Source organism: Fukomys damarensis, unplaced genomic scaffold (genome assembly GCF_012274545.1).
Source record: "Fukomys damarensis isolate Sample0158 unplaced genomic scaffold, DMR_v1.0_HiC HiC_scaffold_25, whole genome shotgun sequence".
Lineage (NCBI taxonomy): Eukaryota > Metazoa > Chordata > Mammalia > Rodentia > Bathyergidae > Fukomys > Fukomys damarensis.
The window spans coordinates 20838799-20865742 of record NW_022900937.1 but is presented as its reverse complement, the minus strand read 5'-3'; the positions used below and the strand labels follow the sequence as shown (position 1 = coordinate 20865742).

At 36.3% G+C, this 26944-nt stretch overlaps 1 protein-coding gene across 2 annotated transcripts in view; it reads left to right on the top strand.

Moving 5' to 3' along the window:
- Positions 1-19883, top strand: part of Uaca (uveal autoantigen with coiled-coil domains and ankyrin repeats) — a 43687-nt gene extending 23804 nt beyond the window's left edge. The window contains exons 11-19 of one of the 2 annotated variants that reach the window (XM_010627499.3): positions 901-1008; positions 3189-3221; positions 3661-3759; positions 7565-7601; positions 8381-8430; positions 10250-12988; positions 14659-14811; positions 17070-17135; positions 19722-19883. In XM_010627499.3, the coding sequence (XP_010625801.1) occupies positions 901-1008; positions 3189-3221; positions 3661-3759; positions 7565-7601; positions 8381-8430; positions 10250-12988; positions 14659-14811; positions 17070-17135; positions 19722-19793 (3357 nt within the window). In that variant the 3' untranslated portion in view covers positions 19794-19883. The remainder of the gene's footprint in view (positions 1-900; positions 1009-3188; positions 3222-3660; positions 3760-7564; positions 7602-8380; positions 8431-10249; positions 12989-14658; positions 14812-17069; positions 17136-19721) is intronic. The other variant, XM_010627519.3, reaches the window with a different exon arrangement.
- The last annotated feature ends 7061 nt before the right edge of the window (positions 19884-26944 follow it).

Sequence of the window (26944 nt, the reverse complement as noted above, 5' to 3'; positions counted from 1 at the left end):
CTTTTGATTTAAATATATCTTTGTGATGCAAACCATGCCTTTATGTTTATTTGAGAAATTAAGTAGGTGATACAGATAATGTTCGCTAATGGAAATAAAATTAAACTTTTCTTAAAGTATTTTTGATTAAGAAAAATGATTTTGTAAAACTAATACAAAACTTTTCATCTTTTAGGTTGATCAGTTATCTAAAAGTAATTATTAGATGAATTTCATTGAAAGAAGAATCTGATTAGTTTACAATTAAAACATCATTAAATTATAAATTAATTAGCATAACATAAAAGTTATTAATGTTAAAGACCTGAGGTATAGCCTTAGGTAAGAGCCTTTAGTGTTTTATCAGAGCTCTGAAATGATAATTAGTTTAACAGGAGGATTAGAATACTCTCATAAACTTAGGATGCCTTAAGCAAAAGTTAAAATGGCATATTCTTGTTCTATTTTCTATTTTTAGGTGTTGCCTTTATTTATTGGAATCATGATTATTTGCTCTCTTTACTATTTGTATTTATAGCTATCATAGGACAGTAATTTTATTACTGATCTTTAGATTTTCAGTCATTTGATTGTCATTGAAACTGTTATATATATTTAAAATTGTTTTGCATGTGTATATATCTGATTATGATAGCGAATTGCTTTTAAAAATTTCTTTTAGCTGAGCAAGGTGACATGCTGAAAATACTGCTTGGGAGGCCGAGGCACAATGATCACAAGTTTGAGTGCAGCCTGAAGAACTGAGCCATTTAGTGAGACTGTGTTTCAAAATTTTAAAAAAACTAAAGAGCTGGTGATGTACTTCAGTGCAGAGGCTCTGGGTTAAATCCCCAGTACTGAAAAATAAATTTCTTCTGTAAGAATTACTCTTTAATATTGTCTGTTTTCTTTATTATTAAGGATCTGGAGGTTGAAAATGAAGATTTGAAAGACAGGTTGAGAAAAATTCAGCAAGAACAAAGAATACTTTTGGATAAAGTCAATGGTCTGCAATTACAGCTGAATGAGGTAAATAATCTGCATAATAAAAAACTCCTTGGACTATTTTACTACCTATAATCGTCATCACTAGCAAATTTATTATTATTGCCTGTCATTCTAAGTCACAGTGCTAAAGGAGTTAAAATCAGGTCATTGTCCCTGAGGAGATTTGTATCTTACACTAGGGGCCATGTCCTTTACTTGAAGCTTTTAATGTTAATGTAAAGCAGTGTGAGCAACTTACAAGTAAGGACAGCGTAGGAGACATTCTCAGGAAAAAAGAGGCACCCTTGTCAGCTGTTGCTTATGTGGTGGCACCTCCTGTAGATGATTGTGGAGGGAACAAGATGAGATCACACAGTCCTGAGAGCACCATTTGGACCAAAATCACAGAGGCAGTAATCTGTATTATATTCTCTGGAAATGCAAAAATATTCATTAATCATCATTTGTAGGATAAAATGTATGAAATTTGGTATCATCAATTAACTCTTTAAATTGCACATTTTATTATGTCAATAGCTTGGTCCAATTGTGAATGGAGATATCATATATAGGCACAGACCTTCCAGTCAGCACCTTAATTCTCTCCTCTTGAACATGAGCAGAAACCCACATGCCAGATATCCGAGGAGAGCTTCAATCATGGAAAATAGAGACTAAACAAACACAGGAGAGACTCAAAAGAAATAGATTATGTAGGGAAAGGAAGTTTTAAAAACTGCCTACAATTAATATCTTTAGTGAGATAGAATAAATCATAGCTCGGAATAAATCAGAGCTATGAGTTAAGAACAGGATTCTTTTAAAAGGGAATATTCTGATATCAGGAATGAAGCTGGGAAAATTCCCTGCAAGTATAGGAAAAGAGAAAAAGGGCTTGGCAAAAATAAATAAATAAATAAAATAAAGTAGGAAGATTAAAAAGCACACTAAGGGATCTGAGTAATAGTTGCTCCAGGAAGAGAGAAGGGTATGGAAAAAAGTCAGTAATAAAAGAACTCAAGAAAACTTCCCAGAATTGAGAGACATGGTTTTCCCATGTTGAGAGGACCACCATTAGTGAAACTTGCAGTCATTGTGAAGCTTGAGATAAATGAGGACAGAGAATATCTACAGGTGTCCTTATCACTCGCCCAAGAAGTCCAGTCACATTAGAAATCAGAATGGTTTTGAAACTTTCAGCTGTGACATTGGGAAAGGACAATGGAGCAATACCCTCAGAATTTTGACAGAAATATATTTCGCACTAGAATTTGACAGCCACCCAAATCTCCAACCAAGGGAGAAGATAGAATAAAGATAATTTCAGATTCACAAGGTATATTAGTTGTTTTACTAATGTGTAATGAGTTGCTATCACATTTAAAAGCTTAAAGGAGCATGTGTTTATTATTCTGCATACTTCCTGGAAGTGGTTTAGCATGGTGGGTTTGGCTCCAGGTCCCTTGTTAGGTTGCAGCCAGGCACTTAGTTAGGGTGCAGTATCTGAAGGGCTAAAGGATCTGCTTCCAAGCTTTCTAATGTGACTGTTTTCAAGGGACAGCTTACCAAAGGAGAGCTCATGCCATAACAGATTTGAGCAAAAATAAACAGTTTTAATACATATACTTAACCCTATATTTTACGTATACAGAATACATATATGCCTCTCAAGTAAGTATACAGAGTTGTGGTACGGGTGTTCATTTTGTTGCGCTGTAGATAATACTTAAAAATACTGAAATTTGACATTGTGCTATATGCTCGTATATATGTGATATTTCACACAAAAAAAGCTAATACCAAAAAGAAGGCAATTACTAATAATTTAGGTGTGAGATAATAAAGGATTGACTTATAATTGAGGCCATAGAATTGGAGAGGAGGCAGCAGCAGACAGAAGGAAGAACAAATAGAACTTGGAGATTCTTTTGACTCAAAAATTCTGAAACTAGTGAGAAAAATGAATAACAACTCATACAACAGTCTTGGTATACAGACATTTTCTTCTCATGTACTTGTTCCCAATTTTAAGGATATTTATGAGTCTTTTTAAAAACCTATTTGCTGGGCCAGGGATATAGCTCAGTAGCACTGTGCCTGCCTGGCAAGTGCAAGGTCCTGAGTTCCATCCCTAGTACCAAGGTGGGGGAGATCTATTTGCCAAGCTCATGCCTTTTAAAATAAATTTTCAAGAATTAAAATACTTTTCTTCTTATATTTAGGAAGTAATGGTTGCTGATGATCTGGAACGTGAGGTAGGATGATGAATTTTATTTTAAAGCTATAAAATGTTTTGTAAATTGAGGATGATACTGCAATAAAAGTTTAAGTTCTGAATTGATATGGAGACCAGGATTCTATTTCTGGTTATTGCTTACAGGGAAACGCAAAAGCTATATAAAATTATTTTGAATATAGTTTTCCATGAAACATCTCATAAAAATATGAAAAATTCTAAGCTATATGAAGAAAATGTAAAAATAGTGATTTAAAGCAATAGAAATTTGAATTTTTCACAGTAGTGTTTGTATATATTATGTATTTTATTCAAATAATTAACAAGTGTACTAATAGTTAAGATCAACCATTTTGGAGAACTCATAACTCTAGTCCTCAGAATAATTCCAAATCACATTTTTAACCCTATTTCAAGCACACAGTGATTTCACTCTGATTTACTCCTTTCCATTTCAGAGAGAAAAGCTAAAGTCCCTTTTGGCAACTAAAGAAAAGCAACATGAAGAAAGCTTAAGAACCATTGAGGCTTTGAAAAATAGATTTAAGTATTTCGAGGTATAGAAAGCTTGAATTATTTTTCATAATTCATAATTAGACTAGTAAATGGCTTGGTGTTAGAGTTGAATTTAAAATCTAAATCTGTTCTTCACAGTGTGACCTCAGGTAGTTTAAGTCTTTTTCTCTTTCTGCATAGCATTGTAATGTTTCAGTGAGATTGTTTCAGTTGGCTAACATGCAGCTGACAGCCTTGTCCCAGTTTCTTGTCCCTGACCTTCTTGTCCATTCTCCTCTGTTCAGAACTTCAGATTTTTAGCTGTATATTTTCAGTAATGGTGCTGGCCATGATAGTAAAGCCTCACATAAAGGGTGGTATGTCCAGAGTTACCTGGAGAAGCAGGGTCATGTATATGTGGGTTGATCAGAATGCCTTGGTCAGAGTGGCGTTAATAAGCCTCAGATCATATGCTCGCCTTTGATTGAATCAATTAGTTTTTATTTTTTCCAAGGCCATATTTTTAAAAAACTTTTTGTGGAAATACAATAGACATTAAAAAATACCCATGTTAAAAGTGGATAAGTTAATGAATTCTCACAAGCTGGGCATGCCCAGATCAAGGAACAGGTCATCACCAGCACCCAGAAATCTCCCTCATGCTCTCTTCCTGTCACTACTCACTCTCCACACTAGCAGTGTAGCTACTCTGACTTTTAATTATATAGATTTATTTAGCAAGTCTATAGCATATGTGTCTTTCAGCACTGGAGGACACAGAAGAAAGTGGCTGATTCTTACTGAGGACTATAACTCCCAAGTACATTTTTTTAAAAAGTTTCTTAGTCCAGTTGTACCTCTACAACAAAATACCCGAGACTAGATAACAGAAATGTATTTCTCACAGTTATGGTGGCTGGCAGGGCCAAGATCAGGGTGCTAGTATTTGGTGTCTGCTGAGGGTCTTCTGGTGACACCTTCACATGGTGGAAAGGGCGAGTGCTGTGCCCTCACTTTGCAGAAGGCTAATGGGCAAAAAGGCGTCTAGACTAGTTCTCTATGGCTCTCTTATAAGGCACTCATTCATTCATAAAGCAGAGCCTTTGAGACTGAATCACGTCCCTCAAGGCCCCACCTCTTAATACCACTGCAGTGGAAATTCAGTTTCAGTACATTTTGAGGGATCTGTGGACAATAACAAAAAGTAACTTTTCTCTTAAATAAAAGTTGCAGCTATGAAAAATAATGTAAAATAGGGTTAAATTTCACAGGTACAATGTTGTGTGAAAGAAATCAGACACAAAGCATACTGCATAGATCCATTACACTACACAGCTCCATTACTGTGAAGCCCAACAGCTTATAAACCAATCTGAGATGTTTAGAATGACAGCCGCCCTTTGGTGAAGCCCTCTGGCTGAGGTGGGGCGTGAAGAAGCTTCTGGGCTACAGTGAACACTGTGTATTTTGGTCTGGGTTGTGCTCACACAAGGTGGATGTGTGCAGAAAGTGTGCACTGCACACATAATATCAATGTACTTTACTGCAACTGAGTTATACCTTGGTATATTTTTTAAAATGAGAACAAAAAGTGTTCTGTATTTATGTTTGCATTCTAAAGATTATTCAGACACAGTTTTTTAAACTAAAGAAAGCTGTAACTAAAGTGGCTTCTGTCCTTTCACATTTGAAAAAGTGGCTTCTTTTTAAGGTCAGCTGGAGTGTGGTAATACCCAACATTGTCATGGTACACACCCTGTGTCGGAAACTACTCTGTGCACAGTACACACAGCAGTTAATACAGCAGCCCTGTGGGATAGGTGTTGTTGGCATCTGCACTTTATGTGCAAAGAGGCTGAAGAAGAGAGAGGTTCACCCATGGGCGGATTCACAGACAGAAGTGGCAGAGCCAGAACTTGAGCCCAGGCATCTGGCTCCTTAGTGCTCTTTGTGTTCCCATCTAGTTTTACACTTGGAATAGCTTAGATGAGAAAAATACAAGTATATAAGACAGGGCCTGTGAGGTATTCATCAATCTGACACCTGTAATTTGGGTTCTATTCACATATTACTTCCAGGACATAGAATTTATATGTCCAAGGAATAGGATATTTTTCTGTAGCTTTAGACAAACTCAAATTAGTTAAATTTATAACTTTCAATAAGGTCATAACAAATTATAGAAAAGTAACCTATTTTTTTATTACAAAACCAGTATATTTTTATTTTCTAAAACTTAGAAAATCAGATATATTAAAAGCAGAAAATAAAGACATTTGCTGGGTGTGATGGCACACGCCTGTAATCCCAACATTTGAGGCAGAAGGATTGTCATGAGTTCATGGGTAGCCTTAGCTACATAATAAGTTCAAACCTAGCCTGAACTACATAGCAAGACCTTGTCTCAAAAACAAAACAAAACAAAACAAATCACCTATAATAATACTGCTGTTAGCACCTGACAGATCTTTTCCATCGTTTGTGTATTACATACTCATTCAACAGGCGGGATCATATTTGTCATGTTTCTGGTTCTATGTAATGGGGACATGTTCCTCAGTATGTATTGATTGTGATGAATTTTCATACTCAGAATGATATATTTTACTTTCAAAAAGAAATTACAGGACCCGCTTTTTATGTAACCCAGCATTTGTGAAAGCTAAAAATGACTTAAATACCCACTATAATATCATGTCATATGCTTAAGGATGTGGCTTAATGGTAGGGCCCCCTCCATTCAATCCCCAGCACCACACACATGGACCAAACAGTAACAGCATAACGAAAACCTGAGTTATTGTGTAATCCTTAATATGTAGGTATTTCCCTTATGTTTATAGGAAAAATACAGGTAAATATAAATGTTTTAGAGGCTGATTTTATGTAGAATTCATGTATTCATTTTCAATTGAACAATGCAGAAAAGATAATAAAACCAAGTCATGCTTTTTGAACTTAATGTGTGCACAGTGACCCCTCAGTGCACACACATATATAAGGCCATTTTATAAGTTATTGCAAATTCTAGTATAAAATATTACATGGAACAAAGAACTTAATTATGCTTATGGATATTTTTCTATATACTTGAGGCACTGAGGTTTAATGGAGGTGGCATTAACTTAGCTACAAAACTCTAGACTGCTTTTTCCAGGTCACCTGACTCCAGGTTTGATAATGTAGCTGTTAGAGCTATATCCAAGGACATGCACTATAACACATACCCTTATGTATTAGATTCTTTGTATTCTTACTTGGGAAAAAGAGCAATACATATGTATTTTAGTTGTGGGCATCTGAAATGTCACTTTTTACTAATTCTCCTTTTACTAATTGATGCATTGACCGATTTATCACTGTGTGTAGGCTTTTGTCTCAGTTTCATTTCCTGCTTTCTGCCTCCTTTTGTCTTCGAAAGTAAATTCTGGAGATGGGATTATACTAATACTCATGGACAGTGAGGTTGGATTCCTGCTCCCAGAAGTGGCAAAGTAAAATGAGTCCTTTATGGGAATGTAGCACTTCTTTTTTTTTGAGGCAAAGTAGCAGCAAACACTAGGTACTGAAAGATATTTCAGTTCAAGGCTCACTTTTTCTTTAGTGTAAAAAAGATTTACCTTGAAACACTTGGCTTGGCTGCTTTTATTAAAATGCTTAGTGAAGTAGTTTATTTATGTGGATCTCTCTGATTATTGCTAGTGCAGTGTCTTTTTGTGGGATCAAGTAGAATAATACCCATAGAAATAAGGAATGTAAAAAATATGATTCTAATGACTGGACCATTCAGAGGTGTGGTAGATACAGCATTTTACAAAATGAAGCAGCATTAGTCTAAAATGTTTTAATGTATGCTTCTGATTTCAGAGTGATCATTTAGGATCAGGAAGTCATTTCAGTAACCGTGAGTATGAATGTTTGGATTGTCATTATGGGTCACTCAGTTCAAGCAAGAAAGAATGTTCATGCCTATTTACCTTGTCACATATTACTCTCCTGTTGCTCCTTAGTGTGTACCTTATCAGATAGAACTAGAAAAAGGGTCAGATGAATACTGTGGACCCTAGCATAAAACCTGTTAGTCCCTGTGGCCCTGGTTTTCTGTAGCCACCTAAAACTTAAATTGTAGATTGTTTGAGTTACCAAATGTGCCTTATTGTGTACATTCAACTCATGATAATTAGGATTTATTTTTAATGGAAAGAAGCAATCATAAGCATTTTACAATTACAAGTTCCATAAACAACAGTTTATTATTTTAGGACTGTACATGACTAACCTTCACTTTTGTTTATTCTCTCATTTTATAAAAATTTTCTACAAGATTCTGAGGTTTTTTTGCTTCTTAGTTGAGTATTAAACTGCCCTCTAGCTAAGTACAGCAGTAGTATTTATCCTATAAATTTCAAAGAAACTTTTATTTTGATTATATTATAATAACCATGTAACCTATTTAACCTAACCAATTTAGTATTTATTGTTCACTAGGCTGTAGATACTTCCCTCATATATATAAAAACAGGAAAACGTGGGTATTTTAGCTCCACATTTAACTCAAGAATAATTGTATGTCATATCTCTTGCTTTTAATTGGATAACAAAAAAAAGAAATAATAACTCAGTGTTTACCCTAATCTGGTGTGGATATTTAAGTTAAGATGTTATTTGTTTGGGCTTATTTAGGAAAAGAAGATGTGCTTAAACAAAGTCAAATGTATATGATGGAAGCGCAGGTAATACTTTTTAAATTTTTTTAAATATTTAAAGAAAATATTTATGCCTTTATGAAGAGAGGAAACAGTATTGCATTTTATTAAGTACAGATATTTTGAATAAAATATTTGTTATTAGAATTTATCTTGCTGTCTGGAGTTTACTAAAAGCAGACATTGTTGTTGCTCGTACCCTCTGTGGTGTCCGTGACGGCAGTGGCTTTGGTAGTAAGCGTCTGTTCGTCACAGGATTGCAGCTCTTCTTGTTTGCCCATACAGAAGGGAAGATAGGTATGAAAAATTAAAAGGTCTTTGCCTTGGACATACAAATGTATTTTTCCTTGCAATTACATGTATATGCTGTTTTAGAAATTCACACCAAAATAAAGTTTCTAAAGGATAGAACATTGATATTCTTACCTATTTATCTGTTCTCTACTTTTATTTTTCATTAGATATAAGGTTTGCATTTCTATTGCCTTTTGTAGCCCACAGAATGTCTACATATTTGGGACCTAAAGGCTTTTATGTACTGATCTCTGCAGGCAGAATGAGGAGGCCTAGATAATGTGTAAGATCGCTGTAAGATGGAGAATTCTAAGTACAGAGAATGATTTTCAAATAACCAGTATCAAAGATTAAATAAATATTTGATGGTAGAAAAATGTGGAAATTATGAAGCTGTATGTATAATTTCTAGGCAAATTATAGTAGCTTTAAATTAAAAATAATTGATAAAGAATAATTTAGAAGTAGACCAAAGCTAGGGAGTTATTCCATGAGTCATGTTTCGCTTAATTCAGGGAAAGGCAGTTTGGATTAAACCAAATAACCATAAAACTTGCCCATTAAAATCATAGGATGTCCTCATGGCACACTACTTTTATCAATGAATTCGTACTTATAAAGAACCCTTACTGTAGTAACCTTCATGGGGAAATAAATAGCTAAATTTAGCATTTATGATCATGTGTTGTGATACTTGAACTATTTCACGCAAAAGTTTAACTATACTTCTGGTGTTTTTTGTAAGTGTTTAATAAAGGGAGCAAGGTATTAATCCAGATTTTTACTAAGATTATGCATTAAATGCTATCCTGAGAGGAAAAAAATTGTTTCTCTTTTTGAGAACTAACCGACCTCCTGATAGCTCTCATACTAGGTGGGGCTTATTTGGAAGGCATTTTTTTGGTGGGGAGGGTACTGGGGATTGAACTCGGGTCCTTGTGCTTGCAAGGCAGGTGGCGGAACTGCTGAGCTAAATCGCCGGCTGGAAGGCATTTTTTATATTTAAAAGCATTGTATTGGAGTTAACATATGAGGGGATTCAAAAGTCATATATTTTATTCAAACTTTTGTAATATGTAATTCTTTGAAATTATTTACATAATTGCAGTACTTAATATTATAAATTGCAGTACTTATTTTTATTCAAGGTTTCTGGTGGCTTGCTTTAGAATTTGATATTCTAAGCACATTATATTTTGTAAAACATAGAAACAGTAAATATGTTTTGATGAGGTTGATACTCTTGTGATATGGGTAGATACTGTCAAAAGGACAGAAAGGGAAAGTGAGTCCAGAGGCCACAGCTATTTTTCTTCTTTGTTCTGCCTGAAATAGACTTCAGTGAACAGATTTCTAAAAATGTTAAGGAATTTACCTAGAAATTTTTTTCTTGCGTAAAAATCAGTACTGTGATTCTTTTTTCTTTTCTCTCCATTGTTGGAGACTGGAAACACTGACTCCTGGTGATGGAAAAACTTTATATAAATTTGACGAATAAATAGAGAGTGTCTCCTTTAGGCTTTTGTGGTTGACATTGTTTCTTTCCTTTCAGTGCACTTCCCCTGGAATGCCAGCCCACATGCAGAGTAGGTCTATGTTAAGACCCCTGGAGGTGTCACTGCCCAGTCAAACCTCACACTCAGAAAATGAAATGTTAAAGAAAGAGCTAGAAACAATGCGAACTTTCTGTGATTCGGCAAAACAGGACCGGCTCAAGTTCCAAAATGAACTAGCTCACAAGGTGGCAGAGTGTAAAGCTTTAGCCGAAGAATGTGAAAGGGTCAAGGAGGACTCTGATGAGCAGATAAAGCAATTAGAAGATGCCTTAAAAGATGTGCAGAAGAGGATGTATGAGTCAGAAGGCAAAGTGAAGCAAATGCAGACCCATTTTCTTGCTCTTAAGGAGCACCTGACAAGTGAAGCAGCCACTGGGAACCACAGAGTGGTGGAGGAACTGAAGGACCAGTTGAAAGACATGAAAGCAAAATATGAAGGTGCCTCAGCAGAAGTGGGAAAATTGCGAAACCAAATCAAACAAAATGAGATGTTAGTGGAAGAGTTTAAGAGGGATGAAGGCAGGCTGCTAGAGGAAAACAAACGATTGCAGAAGGAATTTAGTATGTATGAAATGGAGCGGGAGAAGAAGGGAAGGAAGGTCACGGAGATGGAAGGGCAGTTAAAAGAATTGTTAGCCAAAGTGGCCCTTTCCATCCCAACAGAAAAATTTGAGAACATGAAGAGCTTACTATCAAATGAAGTGAATGAGAAATCAAAAAAGCTAGTAGAGATGGAAAGAGAACATGAGCGATCACTTAGTGAAATCCGGCAGTTAAAGAGGGAACTCGAGAATGTCAGGGCCAAGCTTGCTCAGCAAGTCAGCCCACAGGAGCATGAGCAGCTCAAGGGCAGGCTAGAGCAAAAGTCAGGAGAACTTGGGAGGAAGGTCACAGAGTTAACGCTGAAGAACCAGACTCTGCAGAAGGAGGTTGACAAGGTTCATCTGGACAACAAACTCCTCAGCCAGCAAGTGCATAACCTAACCATGGAAATGAAAAATCATTATGTGCCTTTAAAAGTAAGTGAAGAAATGAAAAAGTCACATGACATTAATATTGATGATTTGAATAAAAAGCTTTCAGATGCAACACAAAAATATACAGAAAAGAAATTTGAAGTGGAGAAATTATTGATGGAAAATGACAGGTTGAGTAAGAACATTAACCACCTGGAAACACTGTTTATTCCTCCTGAGAAACATGAAAAAGAGATAATGGCCTTGAAATCCAATATTGTTGAACTTAAAAAACAGTTATCTGAACTTAGTAAAAAATGTGGTGAAGAGCAAGAGAAAATTCATGCAGTCATGTCTGAAAACACTAACTTGAAAAAGACTCTCAGCAACCAGTATGTGCCAATTAAAACCCATGAAGAGATTAAAACTGCACTGAATAACACATTAGATAAGACTAACAGAGAATTGTCTGATGCAAAGAACAGATTTGAAGATGTAAACCATGAATTTGTAAAACTAAAAGATGAGAATGAAGTATTAAAAAGAAACCTGGAAACTACTCAGAATCGGATAAAAGCTGAGTACATCAGCCTGGAAGAGCATGAGGGGAAGATGAGTGCCGTGAGCCAGAGTGTGAAGGAGGTGCAGGAGGCTAAGGCCACAGCTCTGGACAATTATAACCGGAGCCAAGAGGAGATTGTGTCGCTGCATGCTGAAATTAAAGCCCAGAAGAAGGAACTTGACACAATCCATGAGTGCATTAAGCTAAAATACGCTCCAATTATCAGCTTTGAAGAGTGTGAGCGAAAATTCAAAGCAACCGAGAAAGAACTAAAAGAAAAGTTATCAGAGCAGACACAGAAGTGCAGTGTCAGAGAGGAAGAAGCCAAGAAAAGCAAGCAAGAGAGTGACAAGTTAAAGAGGGAGATTGTTACCCTGCAGAAAGAGTTAAAGGATAAGAGTGTTCTGATGGAGAATTCCCGTGAAATGGAAAGAGTGCTGAGCAGAAAAACAGAAGAGCTCAACAAACAGTTAAAAGATCTGTCACAAAAATACAGCGAAGTTAAAGCTGAGAAAGAGAAATTAGCAGAGGAAAAAGCCAAACAGGCCTCTGAGATCCTTGCAGCACAAAATCTTTTGCAAAAACAGCATGTTCCATTGGAACAGGTGGAGGCCCTAAAAAGATCTCTTAATGGCACAATTGAGGACTTGAAGGAAGAACTGAAGAATAAACAGCAATTCTTTGAGAAAGAGCAGCAGACAGTGACCAAGCTACAGCAGCTGTTGGAGAATCAGAAGAACTCTTCTGTGCCCCTGGCGGAGCATCTGCAGGTTAAAGAAGCATTTGAGAAAGAGGTTGGCGTCATGAAAGCTAGCTTGAGAGAAAAGGAGAAAGAAAGCCAAAACAAAACTCAAGAAGTCTCCAAACTCCAAACTGAAGTTCAGAATACTAAACAAGCATTAAAAAAATTAGAGACTAGAGAAGTAGTTGATTTATCTAAATATAAAGCAACAAAAAGTGATTTGGAGACCCAGGTTTCCAACTTAAATGAAAAATTGGCCAATCTGAATAGAAAGTATGATGAAGTATGTGAAGAGGTCTTACATGCCAAAAAGAAGACCTTCTCTGCAAAAGATGAGAAGGAATTACTACATTTCAGCATCGAGCAAGAAATCAAGGATCAAAAGGAACGTTGTGATAAGTCTTTAACAACAATCACAGAATTACAGAGAAGGATACAAGAATCTGCTAAACAAATTGAAGCAAAGGATAATAAGGTAGGCACAAAGTAGTGTGCAGACTGTGCCTTGGAAAGCCTAGAGCAGGACTGCTGGAGTAGGAGCATAGAACTCTGCTACAGCATCTGACAGATTTATAAAAGTATCATTAAAGTGCCACCTTTCCAGTTTGAGTACTAGTGTGCAAAAATCTTCTGAATTGAAAAAACACAAAGAAAATCAAGAGCATTTCCCCCATCTGTTCTTTCATTTGGTGTGGCCAAGAATTGAAAAAAAGATGGGGAAACTCAGGATTCACTTCCCTCATAAATGAATAGTCAGAGTCCAGTGGGCTTATGACGTCTGAAGAATGGGAATGGAGAAGAGGGAAAAGGCTCATGTTTCTATGCTTCAAGAAGCCACTATTGCTGGGGAGTGTCCGTACTTGATTTTGACACTCACTTGTAGCATGAACTGAGCAGTCTGTCCTCCTTATCTTTCTATAGATTAGTATGCTCACCCAGAATGTCCTACCCCTCCTTTCTGCACTGACTTGAATCCTGTAAGTTCGTTAACACTTTATCCTCCTTCCTGAAGCCTTCGCTGTGCAATATAGCCTACAAGGAGTAATTCCTGTTCCAAAAGGCACATTTTCTTTTGGCTTTGCCATCCATTAACAATGTTTTTGACTTGTGTTAGAATTATGTAATTGACCTTCCCAACTATCCTTTAAGAACAAGGTTTATAGCTTATCTTTTCTATCTTTCATTCTTTTGGTACAATTTACAGAATAAATACTCAACAATATTTTTGAAACTGGTAGTCATGTAGTTTATACTATGGAAATGAGACTGCAATTTCATCCATTCGGTAGGTAATTATTGAATGCCTTCTACATGCTGGGTGCTGGGAATACAGTGGTGAATAAGCAGATTCAGACCCAGGCCTCCTCAGTGGAGAGGTACAAGTACTAACATCTGGCATGTCTTCCCATAAAACCCAGAGTTTCAGTCCTCTCACTTTGTTTGAAAGGTCATAATATACAAGTATCCCACTTAATTATTAGCATGTACTTATACACATTGCCATTTATTGAACATGTACTATATATCAGACATATATTTATGATTATCTTTGAGTTTCTTAACTGAAAAGTTACCTTTTTTCACCAATAAGGAAATTAAAGGCTTAGAAAAATAAAGAAAATTAGCTGGTCTCATATAAGCTATGTAAGTCTGATTCAAAGCCTGAGCTCTTTTTCTAAACAGCTTTCCTATTTTTTTCTCTCTCTCAGTACAACAAAATAGTGTTAAGTAATATAACCCCTGAGAGGAACAAGGAATGTAAGTTCATTCTAGATGCACACTGGTGAACAGAGACCCCCCCCCCCGCTTCCTGTATTCCAAACCTTCCCTGGAAGATAGTTTATGTATGTTCACAAATCCTTCCATGCTATAACAATAAGAGCACTAAGTTCATGCCCAAATTTTAGAAAGCATATATTTATTCTTAGTTTGGTATTGCTCTTGTAAGAAATTTACTGAGAGGAACTTAATTAAAGAAATACAAGTTTACTGTTCATAAGAATTTGGCAATACTCATATCTCCATTTTCTGGTATATAAAGGTGAAGTTTGTATCTCAAATAAGGAATAATTTCTATGCTGAGATGTTCATTATAAATGAATAAGTGAATAATATGTGCTTCTGTGACTTTTTTTCTTACAAAAGATAACGGAACTGCTCAATGATGTAGAAAGACTAAAGCAGGCACTCAACGGCCTGTCCCAGCTCACATATACCAGCGGCAGCCCCACCAAGAGGCAGAGCCAGCTGGTAGATGCCCTGCAGCACCAAGTGAAGGCCCTGCAGCAACAGCTAGCTGTGAGTACTAGATGCCCAAGGCCCTGTGCTCAGAGGGGCCAGGCCACCTTAGAGTGCCCATGAAGCTTATTTGGAAACCAGTTGATTTACAGCTATGTTCACACCCAAGAATGTAAACATTTTTGCACAAAGTTCCCTCTACTCATAGTGTGATCATGTTTATAGTGTGATCATGCCTAGTTATATGCCAACCACTACTTTCAGTATTTTTAATTATTTTCTCTCTGAATTTTATCATCACCACCCTACAAACCTGGTTTATCCCCTCTGTTTGGTTCTGAAAGAAACAAAGACTAACATGAGGAAAGAGAAGTTTCAGTCTCAGAAGCAGGGTAGGGAGCTTAGGGTAGTGATAAGTAGTCAAGATAGGGTGCTTTTATTCTAGAAAACAAAGACAAGGTGTAGAAAGTATCACAATCCCTGACTTGAAACTATACTGCAAAGCTACTGTGATAAAAACAGTATAGTGCTGGCAAAGAAAAAGAGCCAAAAATCAGTGAAACAGATTAGAAGATACAGAAACAACTCCAGAAATATTCAGCCACCTCACCTTTGACAAAGGTGCCAAACACCCTCATTAGAGAAAATATAGCCTCTTCAATAAATGGTGCTGAAAAAATTGGGTTTCAATTTGCCATTGATTAAAACTAGACTTGTATCTCTCACCATGCACTAAACTAAAATCAAAATGGATCAAAGATCTAAATATTAAAACAGAAACACTAAATCAGCTGTAAGAGAGATTAGGTAGAACTCTTGAAGACAATGGCATAGGAAAAGATTTCATGAACAAGACCTCAGTTGTATGTGAACTAGCACAAAGAATCAACAAGTGGGATCTCTTATTAAAAAGCTTCTGCACAGCAAGAGAAACCACCAATGGAGTGAAGAGACAACCTACAACTTGGGGAAATAATTTTACCAACTGTTCCTCAGACAAAGCCTACTATGTAGAATATATAAAGAACTTAAATCAGACTTCCCAAATGTAAAGACACAATCCAAAAATGGGCATCTGAAATGAACAGACATTTCTCAGACAAAGATATAGAAACAGCAAATAAACATGAAAAAACGATCAACTTTACTGGTTATTTTAGAGATATAAATGAAAACACTGAAGATATTCCACCTCACTTCATAAAGAACAGCTGCTAACAAGAAATCAACCAATAACAAATGCTGACGGGGTTGTGGGGAGATAGGAACCCTGCTCCACTGTTGGTGGGAGTGAAGCCTGGTGCAACCACTGTGGAAATCAGTGTGGAGATACCTCAAACAACTAGGATTAGAGGTCCCATTTGACCCAGCTATTCCCCTGCTGGGTATCTTCCCAAAAGAATTAAAAGAATCATACCACAGGGCTATATGTGTACCCGTGTTCATAGCGGCGTAGTTTGTAATAGCTAAAACTTAGAAACAGCCCAGTTGTCCATCAACTGGTGACTGGATAAAGATGTGTGTATATTTTTAAAATAAAATGAAATACTATTCAGCCATAAAGAATGAGAAACTAGAGACATTTGTAGCTAAATGGGTGCACATTGAGGCCATACTCTTAAGTGAAATGAATAGGACACGTGTGTAAATACCAAATAGTTTCTCTGGTATGAGAAACCAAAAGTGTAAATAAGGCTCCAAATGTAGAATAAATAATGTGAAATAGGAAGACAAAGCCCAAAGGAGAAGGGTAAGGAGGAGGGGTAGGGGAAGGGAAAGGAATAAATATGAGAAAAGGAAAAAATGGAAACAAAGTCTTTGTAAATAGGAAGGGGTGGAAGAAAGGGTAGGGTAATGAGAAAAAAATAGATGAAATAAAATATATCATGTAAAGGTACAAATTCCCAATGATGAATGTCATTATATTGTATACCTAAAATGTACCAATAAACTAATGAATTTTAAAAAATAGGGTGCTTTTGCAGTCATCCAGAGCATATATTTTAAGTGTCTTGGCAAGTTCATAGCAGTAGGCGTAAACTAAAGTAGTAATTTGTTGTTGTCTTGGATAAAGGGCATTGCTTTCACCATAAAGGCTCCTTGCATTCCTTAGAAAACTGTATACTGCTTCCTGTCATGGAATCCCATGCCTGGGAGCAAGCATTAGGTAGTTCTAAGAAGAGTAGCAGGAGCCCTTTAATGATGATAATGCCACTGTGTTGTAGGATCAGGCCTTGGGATGGTATTATCACAAACTGCCTTGTGTTTGGAGATGTAAATGCTGATATTCTGATCTGTCCATCTTTCCACATTTCTAGGATGCTGACAGGCAGCACCAAGAAGTAATCGCAATTTACCGGACACACCTTCTTAGTGCTGCACAGGTAAAGACCTTTTGCTCTTTTGCAAAGGCTATTTTAAAGGAAAATGCTGTACTTTTTTTTTCATCCTAAAGTAAATTTATGTTTGAGTAATTGATGTTTAAAGTAGCTGTATCCCATATGCTTATTTAAAAATAATTGCGTTTCTTTTAATCATGGCTTGCATATTTCCCAGAAAAATTTACAAAGCTATGTGGCAACACAACATCTTAATTTTAGTGTTGTCTCCATCTGCTTGTCACTCATTTTTTAGACAGTTTGGCAACATGCGATGGCAGCACGTTTTCATGGTGCTGCTGGCTAGCGTTGATGCCTTGACATCCGGCAGGGCTGTCAGCTGCAGGGGGAGTGTAGAGGACTCTATGTGCATCTCAGTAGCAGAGAAGCATTTCTTTGAAATACAGAGAATAGTAGAAAAGTCTGAAAATGGCAAGCAGGCTGTGCATAGAATTGTAATAATTAAAGAAAAATTGGTCTGTTAAGAGATAATTGGTAATATGTGTTGAGCCTTAAACTTAGTGAAACGTAAGATTATAAATTTCCTTCTTTAAGGGTGAGAATGCTGTTTTTTTTAACAGATTAAGAAATTGTTTAACTTATAAAGATATATTCTTGATGTCTATAAAAATCATGTGAGCAGCATCTCCAAAATTCTCAGCTTTCTTAAGAAGATATCCTAAAAGAGACAAATGTTAGAATGACAAGGGAGAGATAATAATAGGAATTATTTGGATTTGAAGCGTTCTAAGCCTTGCTGGTTAAGAAAAAAAAAGAAAAACAAGTGGTGAGATGAAGCTTCAAAAAAAGGCATTTAAAAAATATAACTAGATAAAATAAAATGAATGATACCAGGTTTTTTGGGCAGGTAACTGTGGATTGAACAAAGAGAACAATGGGCATCCCCTTCTTATGCCCTGCTATTGAGCCACATCCCCAAATTTAAACATTTTTTAAAAGTTTTGAGGTAGGCGCTCACTGACTTGCCGAGGCTGGCCTTGAACTAGTGAACCTCCTCCTTCAGGCTCTCAGGTAGCTGGGATTATGGGGATGCACCACTGTGTCCTTTTTTCCTACTAAAAAAGAATAGAAAATTGAGTAGATATAGACTGGAACCTGAAAGTTTATTGTAGTTATTAGAGAAAACTATAGGCAAAAACTAGAATAGGTAGTTTAGAGGGCAAGTAGTAGAAAAGAATAGAAAATCTGCTTGCTCTCACAGAAAGATATGACAAACAAATATGCCTTTCTGCTTTGTATAATATACACTTCTGAAATTTGAATTATTTTCTACTCGGTCCTAATGAAACATAACAAAGTCAATTGGCATCTGAAATAGTCTTGCCTACTGGCATCCTGAAGTTAACCAAGAATTCAGTTTAGTCAGCTATGGCTAATGTTTGAAATTTAAACATCCTGCTGTGATAAAAACGTATTTTTAGAAATAAAACTTTTTATATTAATAGAAATGTTGTGCTGAAACCTATATAAGTACTCCAACAAAAAGGGGAAAAAAAGAGTAGAGTTATTATAAACCCACCATATTGACTTGCATTTAATCAACCTCTTGCTACTTTCTAAAATTTAAAGTATTTCATTTGAATTCATTGAAATATAAATGGCTAACATGCAGTAAGAAGATGCTCCACCTAGACAGTAAGGGGGGATATGCAAATGAACAAGAAGTACCAGCTTTCACGTATGGAATTGATACATACTGAACAAGATGACAGTCCACTGTGTTGGCTAGAGTGTGTGGGAAAGGTGTGTTTCTACCTTGTTGGGTGGGAGTATAAATTGTTAAAATCTCTGTAGAAGGACATTTTGTAATACTTTGCAAAGTTAAAAATTGAACCTGCTTCTTGACCCAGCAATTTCTTCTCTAGGTTATCTGTTCATAAAGATTGGAAATGCCATCCATTATTAGGAGAATGGGCAAAGAAATGTAATATATCCATATAATAGAATATTATACAAAAATTTAAATAATTATATAGCTCTAGGGATTACTGTAAAACTAAGTAAAAAAGCAGGTTGCAAGGCAGTAAATATTACATGATCCTATTTATGTAGAAAATATGAATGTGGGGATTTTCCCTCAGTTACCTTCTAATTAAAAACAAAATCTCAGCAACAATAAAATTCATTCAGTTTACTTTGTTCATTTATAATTTATAATCCCTATGCCAGGGAGTTAGCTCAGTGGTTCGGTGGCCTGCCTTGCAAGTGCAAGGACCCAAGTTCAATCCCTGGTACAAAAAAAATAATAATAATTTATGCTCCCTAATCATCAGAGCCATTAGTAAAGGGAGGGAGGAAGGAAGAGAGAGAAAGAGAGAGACAGAGAGGGAGAGAGCTCTGTCCATTTGTTTTCTGGTATACACTACTTACTAATTGGCTTTCTTTATTTTCATGTGAGAGCTCTACTCCCTTTTCCAGTTACAGTTCTTGTAGAATATCACCCTGATGGGGAGGGTTTAGCATGTGGTGAATCATAAGCATTCGGGCTATAGGATAAGTCCTTTGTCTTTTGAATTCTTGTGTAAGTAAAGATGACATGAGGTACTTCTCCTCTTTGTTCTTTCTCTCAAGGGTCACATGGATGAAGATGTCCAGGCGGCCTTACTGCAGATCATACAGATGCGGCAGGGACTGGTATGCTAGCGTCAGCACTGCCTGGCCCTCCTGCTTTATTCTGCTGGTGCTGAGTGTTCTGTATGCAACTGTCTGCCTCTTCTGGGCCTTACTCTGCTAGTATAATTGAAATAAAATATATTTTGTTCCATCAGTAGGTTTTTTTTTTTTACAATTAGATGAGTATGTTACTGAGTTTTTCAGTATTAGCTCAAATCTTATATTATTCTATATATGTTAATTTTACATCTAGGGAAACTACCAAACACTTTGTATTGGATTGACTACATATTTTTAAACTTTTGAGTCCCTAATGAAACATGACCCATCCAAATGTGTCCATACAAAGAAAGGTCAGGCTGAAATAATTTAATGGTTTATTTCAGAAAAATTAATTTGGTTCATGGCCACGTTTAAGTGGATTAGAAAACCTTTCCGATCCTCACTTGATCTTTATGCCTAATGTAGTTTCAAGGAATGTGTTAAACTTGGCTGGCCAAGTTGTATCCTTACTGAGGGAACTTGATGAGTGCCTTTGACTTCTTTTGGAGATACAGATGGTTTTTCTTACAATAATAATTTTTGTGCCTTTTAAAGTAAATGTCTTTTCATAAATGGTTTGCCGTGCTAAATTACATTTAAGTTAAGAACAGGCCGGGATGGAATATTTCAGAAATTTATAAGACTGCCTCATAATCTTTATAACAGTATCTTTTTTGGTGAGGGTGGGGTTTGAGACAGGGTCTCACTATGTAGTTGAAATTGACCTGGAACTCACTATGTAACCCAGGCTGGTCTCGAACTCACAGTGATCCTCCGCCTCAGCCTCCCGAGTGCTGGGATTACAGGCATGTGCCACCCACGCCCAGCTCTATAACAGTATCTTCATTTTTTACTTTGTGGTGACTTTTCTTGCTGTTCTGTAGAGAACAATGATAAACGATATGCTAGATTTTTCAAAGTGTCAAAAACTTCAGATTTTTTTTAGCAGTGATTGACATTTGTTACTAGAGTAAATCAAGTACTCATTGAATTTGTATCTTCCAAATGTTTCATACTATTCATAGGAAAGTTATATTAATGAAATTAATAAAGTAAAATGCAGTTTTCCAGTAAAATTAGCATCAGAGAATCAATTTTAGAAAACAGATCTTGAGGTTTTAGACAGAAGTGCAATAATATAATAAACTGCAAGAGTACAGATAGAAGATAATAAAATTGGACATATTTATAGTAAATACTCTAATCAACTATTTTTATTAACTACATCTCATTAAGGAAAGTATGCCCTGTTATTTTTACTAATATTTTGTTTACTATTCAGATAGAAAATTACTAATTTGTTAGGAAATAACTGAATAAATGAATCACTTCAGTTTAATTTTAAATTGCAAAAATATGCTTTAACAATATCTTTGAGCAGGGCCAGGGATTTAGCTCAGTGGGGCCGCCATCTGCCTTGTAAGCATAAGGTCTCCGAGTTCGATCCCCAGTACCCCCGCAAATAGCAAACCAATATCTTTGAGCATCCAGAATCAGAGTTTTTTTTAAATTTCATATTTCTATAATAGGGGAAAAGGACCATCAAAATAGTTTTTCACACCAAAAAAATAAGTCATCCTAGTTTTTCAGTGTAGAAACAATGATGAAAAGTCAGAACTAGACACATTTTTAATTCTCTAGGTAGGTACATATAGTTTACATAAGCAATATCTAATTTTTAAAATTATTTACTAAGAGTTTTTGGTCACCTACTAAAGCTCAACAGTGGAGCAAACTCTAAACTGAACACTTATCTCAGTGTTATGTTTTCCATAGTAAGATGGAAAGGAACCTTATGTGTATTTTGTTTTGTTTTCAACGATCAATAAAATGTTTTATGTAGAATATTGTCTTGTACATTCTTATAAAACATTTAGAAGTTAAGCTAGGCCATTTCTTATCTTTGGAAAATTTGGAGTACAAAATGATGAGATCCAAAATATAGATGATCATTTTTAGCTAACTATCTAAACTCTTAAACTAATCCATTGTCTCAACTACTCACCTTTTGTTATCAAAGGTAGAGACTGTGTGTACAACACTGGTGATTAAAGCTTTTTAGTTAGTAAGCAAGTGGAATCTACATAGTGGATGATGTTGGTCTTTCTTAATCCTGTGTGCAGAAAGACTAAGAATCTAAATTTACGGCCAAGGAGAAGAAGGGCAGTCATTGTCTAAGAAATTGTATGTCCTCTCTGGTAGATTATTGATTTCTCCTCAGGTGCAATCCTTTATGCTTTGATCCTTAGTTTTTTATTTATCATTCCTGCTTCACTGGAAAAGCTTTTGACTGAGCATCCTTGTTATGAAGAATTATCTAGTAAAATCAGATATTCATCCAACAAATTCTTTATCTTGTGTTTGGTACCAGAGATTGAACTCAGGACTTTGTGCTTGTAAGGCAGGCACAATGCTACTGAGCTAAATCCCCAGTCCCATCCAATGAACTCCTTAAATTTTAATTTCATAGTGACTTTAATCACAAGCTATATCTGTATTGTTCTGAAATTCCAGATGAAGCTAGCTCAGTCTTTGCTGTGGTTTGGATCTCAGATGTGTTAAATGGTTGGTTGCCAGCCTGTGGCACTACTGGGAGATGGCATGACCTTTAGGAGGCGGGAGCTGGTGGAAAGAAGTTAGGTCATTGGGGGTTTGGCCTTAAAGGGAATGTTGGGACCATGGCCCCTCCTCCCTCCTCTGCCTCCTGCCTGTCAGGAGGTGACCAGTTTCCTCTGCTACACACTCTCCCTCCATGATGTGCTACTTTACTGCACTAGGCCAGATGACGAGTGACTGAGGCCAACTTTTAAAGTTGATACAGCAATAGAAAGTTAGCAAATACAGTTTTTCTTATGCCTTGCTTTTTATTTAAACCCCTTCTCTTGACTGTAACCAAATTTTATACAGTTTAAAATGTTATTATTTTAAATGCTTTGACTCATTGCCTCTTTGAAAATTTTGCAAATTTAGGACATCAGCATTCCCCCATTCCCAATCCAGAAGTGTTATCAGCTTTTTTCTAATAAGGACTTAAAGCTGTTCTTATTCACCTGCTTCTTACCTACCTGAATGGCTCGTGTTCTTCAACTCACTGGTTTCAAAGTAGGAAAAGGAGGAGTTTCAAGTTAATATTTGCTGTTCATCAAAACTAGTACTGATGTCAACTGCATATATGGTAGACTTTCAGTCACAGTTCTTGTGACTCTCTCTTAACATCTACTTCTCTGTGATGGAAGAAAACTACTTTTTTGCGTGCATGGGAAGAATGAACTCAGGGATTTGTGTATGCTAAACACACACTGTGCCACTGAAGTATATCACCAGCCTGGGAGAAGAAAACTACTTTTTATTGCTTCCTTATTTTCTTCATCACTGGATTCTGCAACCTTGTCATGATCTTTTTTCTTTTTACATATTCTCTATACCAAAGTAACAGCAGAAATCCTTACAACAAAATATGGATAAGAAGAGAATTGACTGTGATCAACATGTGGAACACAGCTGCACATACTTGACAAGGAAAAAAAAAGAACACTGGTCTTACTCCTGGCCCTTAAACATCATGAGTAATTTTCAGGAATGAGAGGGAAGCAACAGATGAGTAAAAGGCAGACTTTGCACATGTGCACACACACACACATACACAAATATAGACTGTGTGCTAAATACAAAATAGAAAACAGCATCGGCCTTTCCAGTCCCATTTTATTCACTGGTGTCCCCAGCAAAACTGAATCTGAGACTTTGTGGCTGGAAATTCAACTTTCTCTGATGTTCTGGTTTGGTTATTTGAAACAACCATTTAGACCATCCTCTCCAGGTAAATATTAACCTGCTTCTTAGCATGGATTCTGATTCTTACTGCATATATTGACGTTTGGCTCAAGTGAGTATGAATGTACAGATTTAAAAAAAAAAATCAAGCTGCAGCAGCAATAGCATTTGACAAGACTCCCTGGGCAGTGGGAGTGCTGTCCTTAGCATAATTGGGCATGTGTATTAGAGGGCATTTCATTATGTATGCCTGCATGCGTAAACACAGGTGATGAATGGATTCTACCAAAAGAAGGTAACAAAGATGTCATATGTAAATAAAAAACAGCCAAGACTTGCAAGCATTGCTTTCTGAGTTTTATATATATATGTAATTCAGTCATATATTTGTACATATATTTAATTAAATGTGTATATATCTTATCAAGATATCAAAAAACAATGCCCCTTATAATTGTTATCTGTCATCAAATTGTGCTTAATAAATCTGATTTTTATTTTATGTTTTAAGCAGGTTTGTGATTGTTTTTTCTCCATGATAGCAGACATGGGAATATCTTGAATTCTGGAAAGAGTTTAGAGAGTTTATTGCCTTCTTAATAATTTAGAGCATCTATTGCTCTGCCAAGTCAGAAGATTAACATTTAATAGAAAAAATTATATATCTATAATTCAGTCACAGCTATTAGATCAGATGGATTTTACATTAAGTGAAAAAGATGTTGAGCATTTAAGGACCATTAAACTACAGGGCTCTTTTATTAGGTTTTAAGGCCTCCAAGCCAGAGTCCTGCTGTGAAGTGTATTTATTTTACATATACAGAACACATTAAGGGTGGGGAAAGGGCACACATTTTAAAAGAAAATAGGCCATGAAAAAGTGTGATTTTCCACATTGTGAACAGCTACCATACAGCTTCAGTCTTATTTTGTAATAATTAGTTTTATGCATCATTAAGTAGCTTTTTCAGATGCTATGAGAATAGAGTGAAGGCCACTTTACAATGCTACCTGCATGAAGTAGCTGTGTCTCCTATGTGGGTTTGTACTTCAAGAGGCCATAGTTTGTTTCCAGGATTCTTAAGGTTGCTAAATACCATCAGATCTCTAAATGTGAAAATCCTTTCGCCAGAGGTCCTTGAAGACCCTGAAAACAAAGACCAAGAGATGAGAAAGTCAGTCTGGATTCCTCAATTATCAAGAAGGACTCTGATCCTTGAGAAGAACTGCTTGGCTGTAGGAAAAGAGCCGCACCATCTTTCTGATTGCATGCTTACAAATTTACATGGTTGTAACTAAAACATAACAAGTGATATCTTCATATGTATGTATTTTTGAGACAAGATCTTGCTATGTAGTTAGACTGACTTGAACTCGTGACCTAGGCTGGCCTCGTACTCACGGTAATTTGACCTCAGCTTCTCAAATGCTGGGATTACAAGCATGTACTACCACACCAGGTTACTTTTCAAAAATTACTTAAACCATGCTTTCCACCCAATTTCTCCCTCCCAAGATTGAGGAAGAGTTTATGTAGGACTATAAAAGCAAATAAACTCAGGAGGGGGTGGGAATGGAGTTAATGTAATTTGTAACTTTTTTCTCCCTATGATGTCCAAACAAATTTTGTGATTTTAGGGGAGGGTGCTATTCTAGGCAGTTTTTAATTGCCTCTGACTGAAGTAGCACCTTATGGACTGCTTAGAAATTTTCCTCAGGATTTAAAAATGAAGCCGATTCATATTCAGAGTCTTCTTGCTAAAAATCTGTTAAGCCAAAATAAAAATGACTGCTACTTAAAGTTTCCCCTCTTTGTTGTTGCTACATACGATTGTCTTATAAGAGCTGCAAGATTTTATTTATGCACAATTAAGAGTCATTCTTCTTTGGACAAATGGAGAGAGATGAACCATTTCAGGACTAGTATAAAACCTAGGGATTAAAATATACTGGCCTCAGTAAAAAATATGAGCAGCTCTCTTGAGCTAGGAGGCCTTTTTTTTTTTTTAAGTGAATTGTTCCAGTTGGCCTTAATCCCTAAGCAGTGTAGCTCCTTTGAAACCATCTTTATTCATTCACACCAATTGACACTTTTAAAAAATCCCCAAGCTACTGTTCCCCTAAGTCTAAATATATCTTTTAGAGTCAAATGTGTTTAAGAGGTTTTGCAATCTGATTATCCACCGTACTATTTGTCATCAGTGTTTTTGGTGTACTGTCACCAATCTTGTTATTATAACGTACATAGCCTTTTAATGGCAGCAGAGCCCAAAACATCACAGCAACAGGGAGGGATAACCTGAAGGAGGGCTTTTCTCCAACTCTGTGCTGTGTCCTAGCACAGCTTGTTTGGTTATGAGCATCAGGAAGAATTCTTTAATAAGCTCTCTCTCTCTCCTTCCAGACCCTTTTGGGCAATCTCGCCCTCCGTGTTCTCTAAGTAGAGAGCAGTTACCAGGACAACAGAGAATTTGAGGAAGATTTAATTGTGATTTCATGTCTAACCAGAAGAAAGAGCTAGTGCCTTTAATTTGTATTCTAGGTTCCCAAGCAAATGCCAATGTGCATATTTATTACTCTTGCTCTACCTCATTATAAAAAGGATTTTAAGGTAGCATGCAATTTTTCCCCCTTAATATGAGAGAAGAAAAGGAGGATGGTAAGTACCAAAAGGATGGGAAAAAAGAAGCAGCTCACTTGGATCCAGAAAACATATCATTAAACACCATCCTCTCGTTTCCTTTTCTGAAGCTGACCTCTGAACTTCCTAGTAATGAATGCAACGATGAGACTACATGGGTGAGGACAGCATTCTTCCAGAAGAGCACAGTTGTTTCTGAAACTGGCAAGTTGTCTCCCATGGGTTCAGTGTGTCAGCTGCTCTGCTTCTCAAATCTCCCTCTGCACGTGCCTTTGGGCCCACAGAGAACATCTTCTGGACATGATGGTGAGAATGCTGTTTTTAAACTTGGAATAATCTATAGCCTGAGGGATAATTGCACATGAATAGTAGTTATCTACATTTCAGGTCCATCTGGGTTCATGAGGGAAAAATCCATTTTATTTCCTCATCTAATTCTTTGACTGCAGACAGATTTCTATACTGGATACCTGTCTCTAGTATTTTTCTTTTTATTGCTTTCTTTCTGCTCTCATTTTTCCATTACCTGTGTCCCTCCTTTCGGGTTTTCTGTGTGTTTAAAGATTCTTTGCTTTGTGAAATTTTAGGTGGGCTCTGGAAACCTCTTGGGCAATGTGATGGTTAATCTTGACTGTCAACTTGATTAGATTGAGAAAGACCCAGGAAGTTAGTAAAGCACATGTCTGGGTGTATTTGTGAATTGCTTCCAGAAATAATTGGTGTG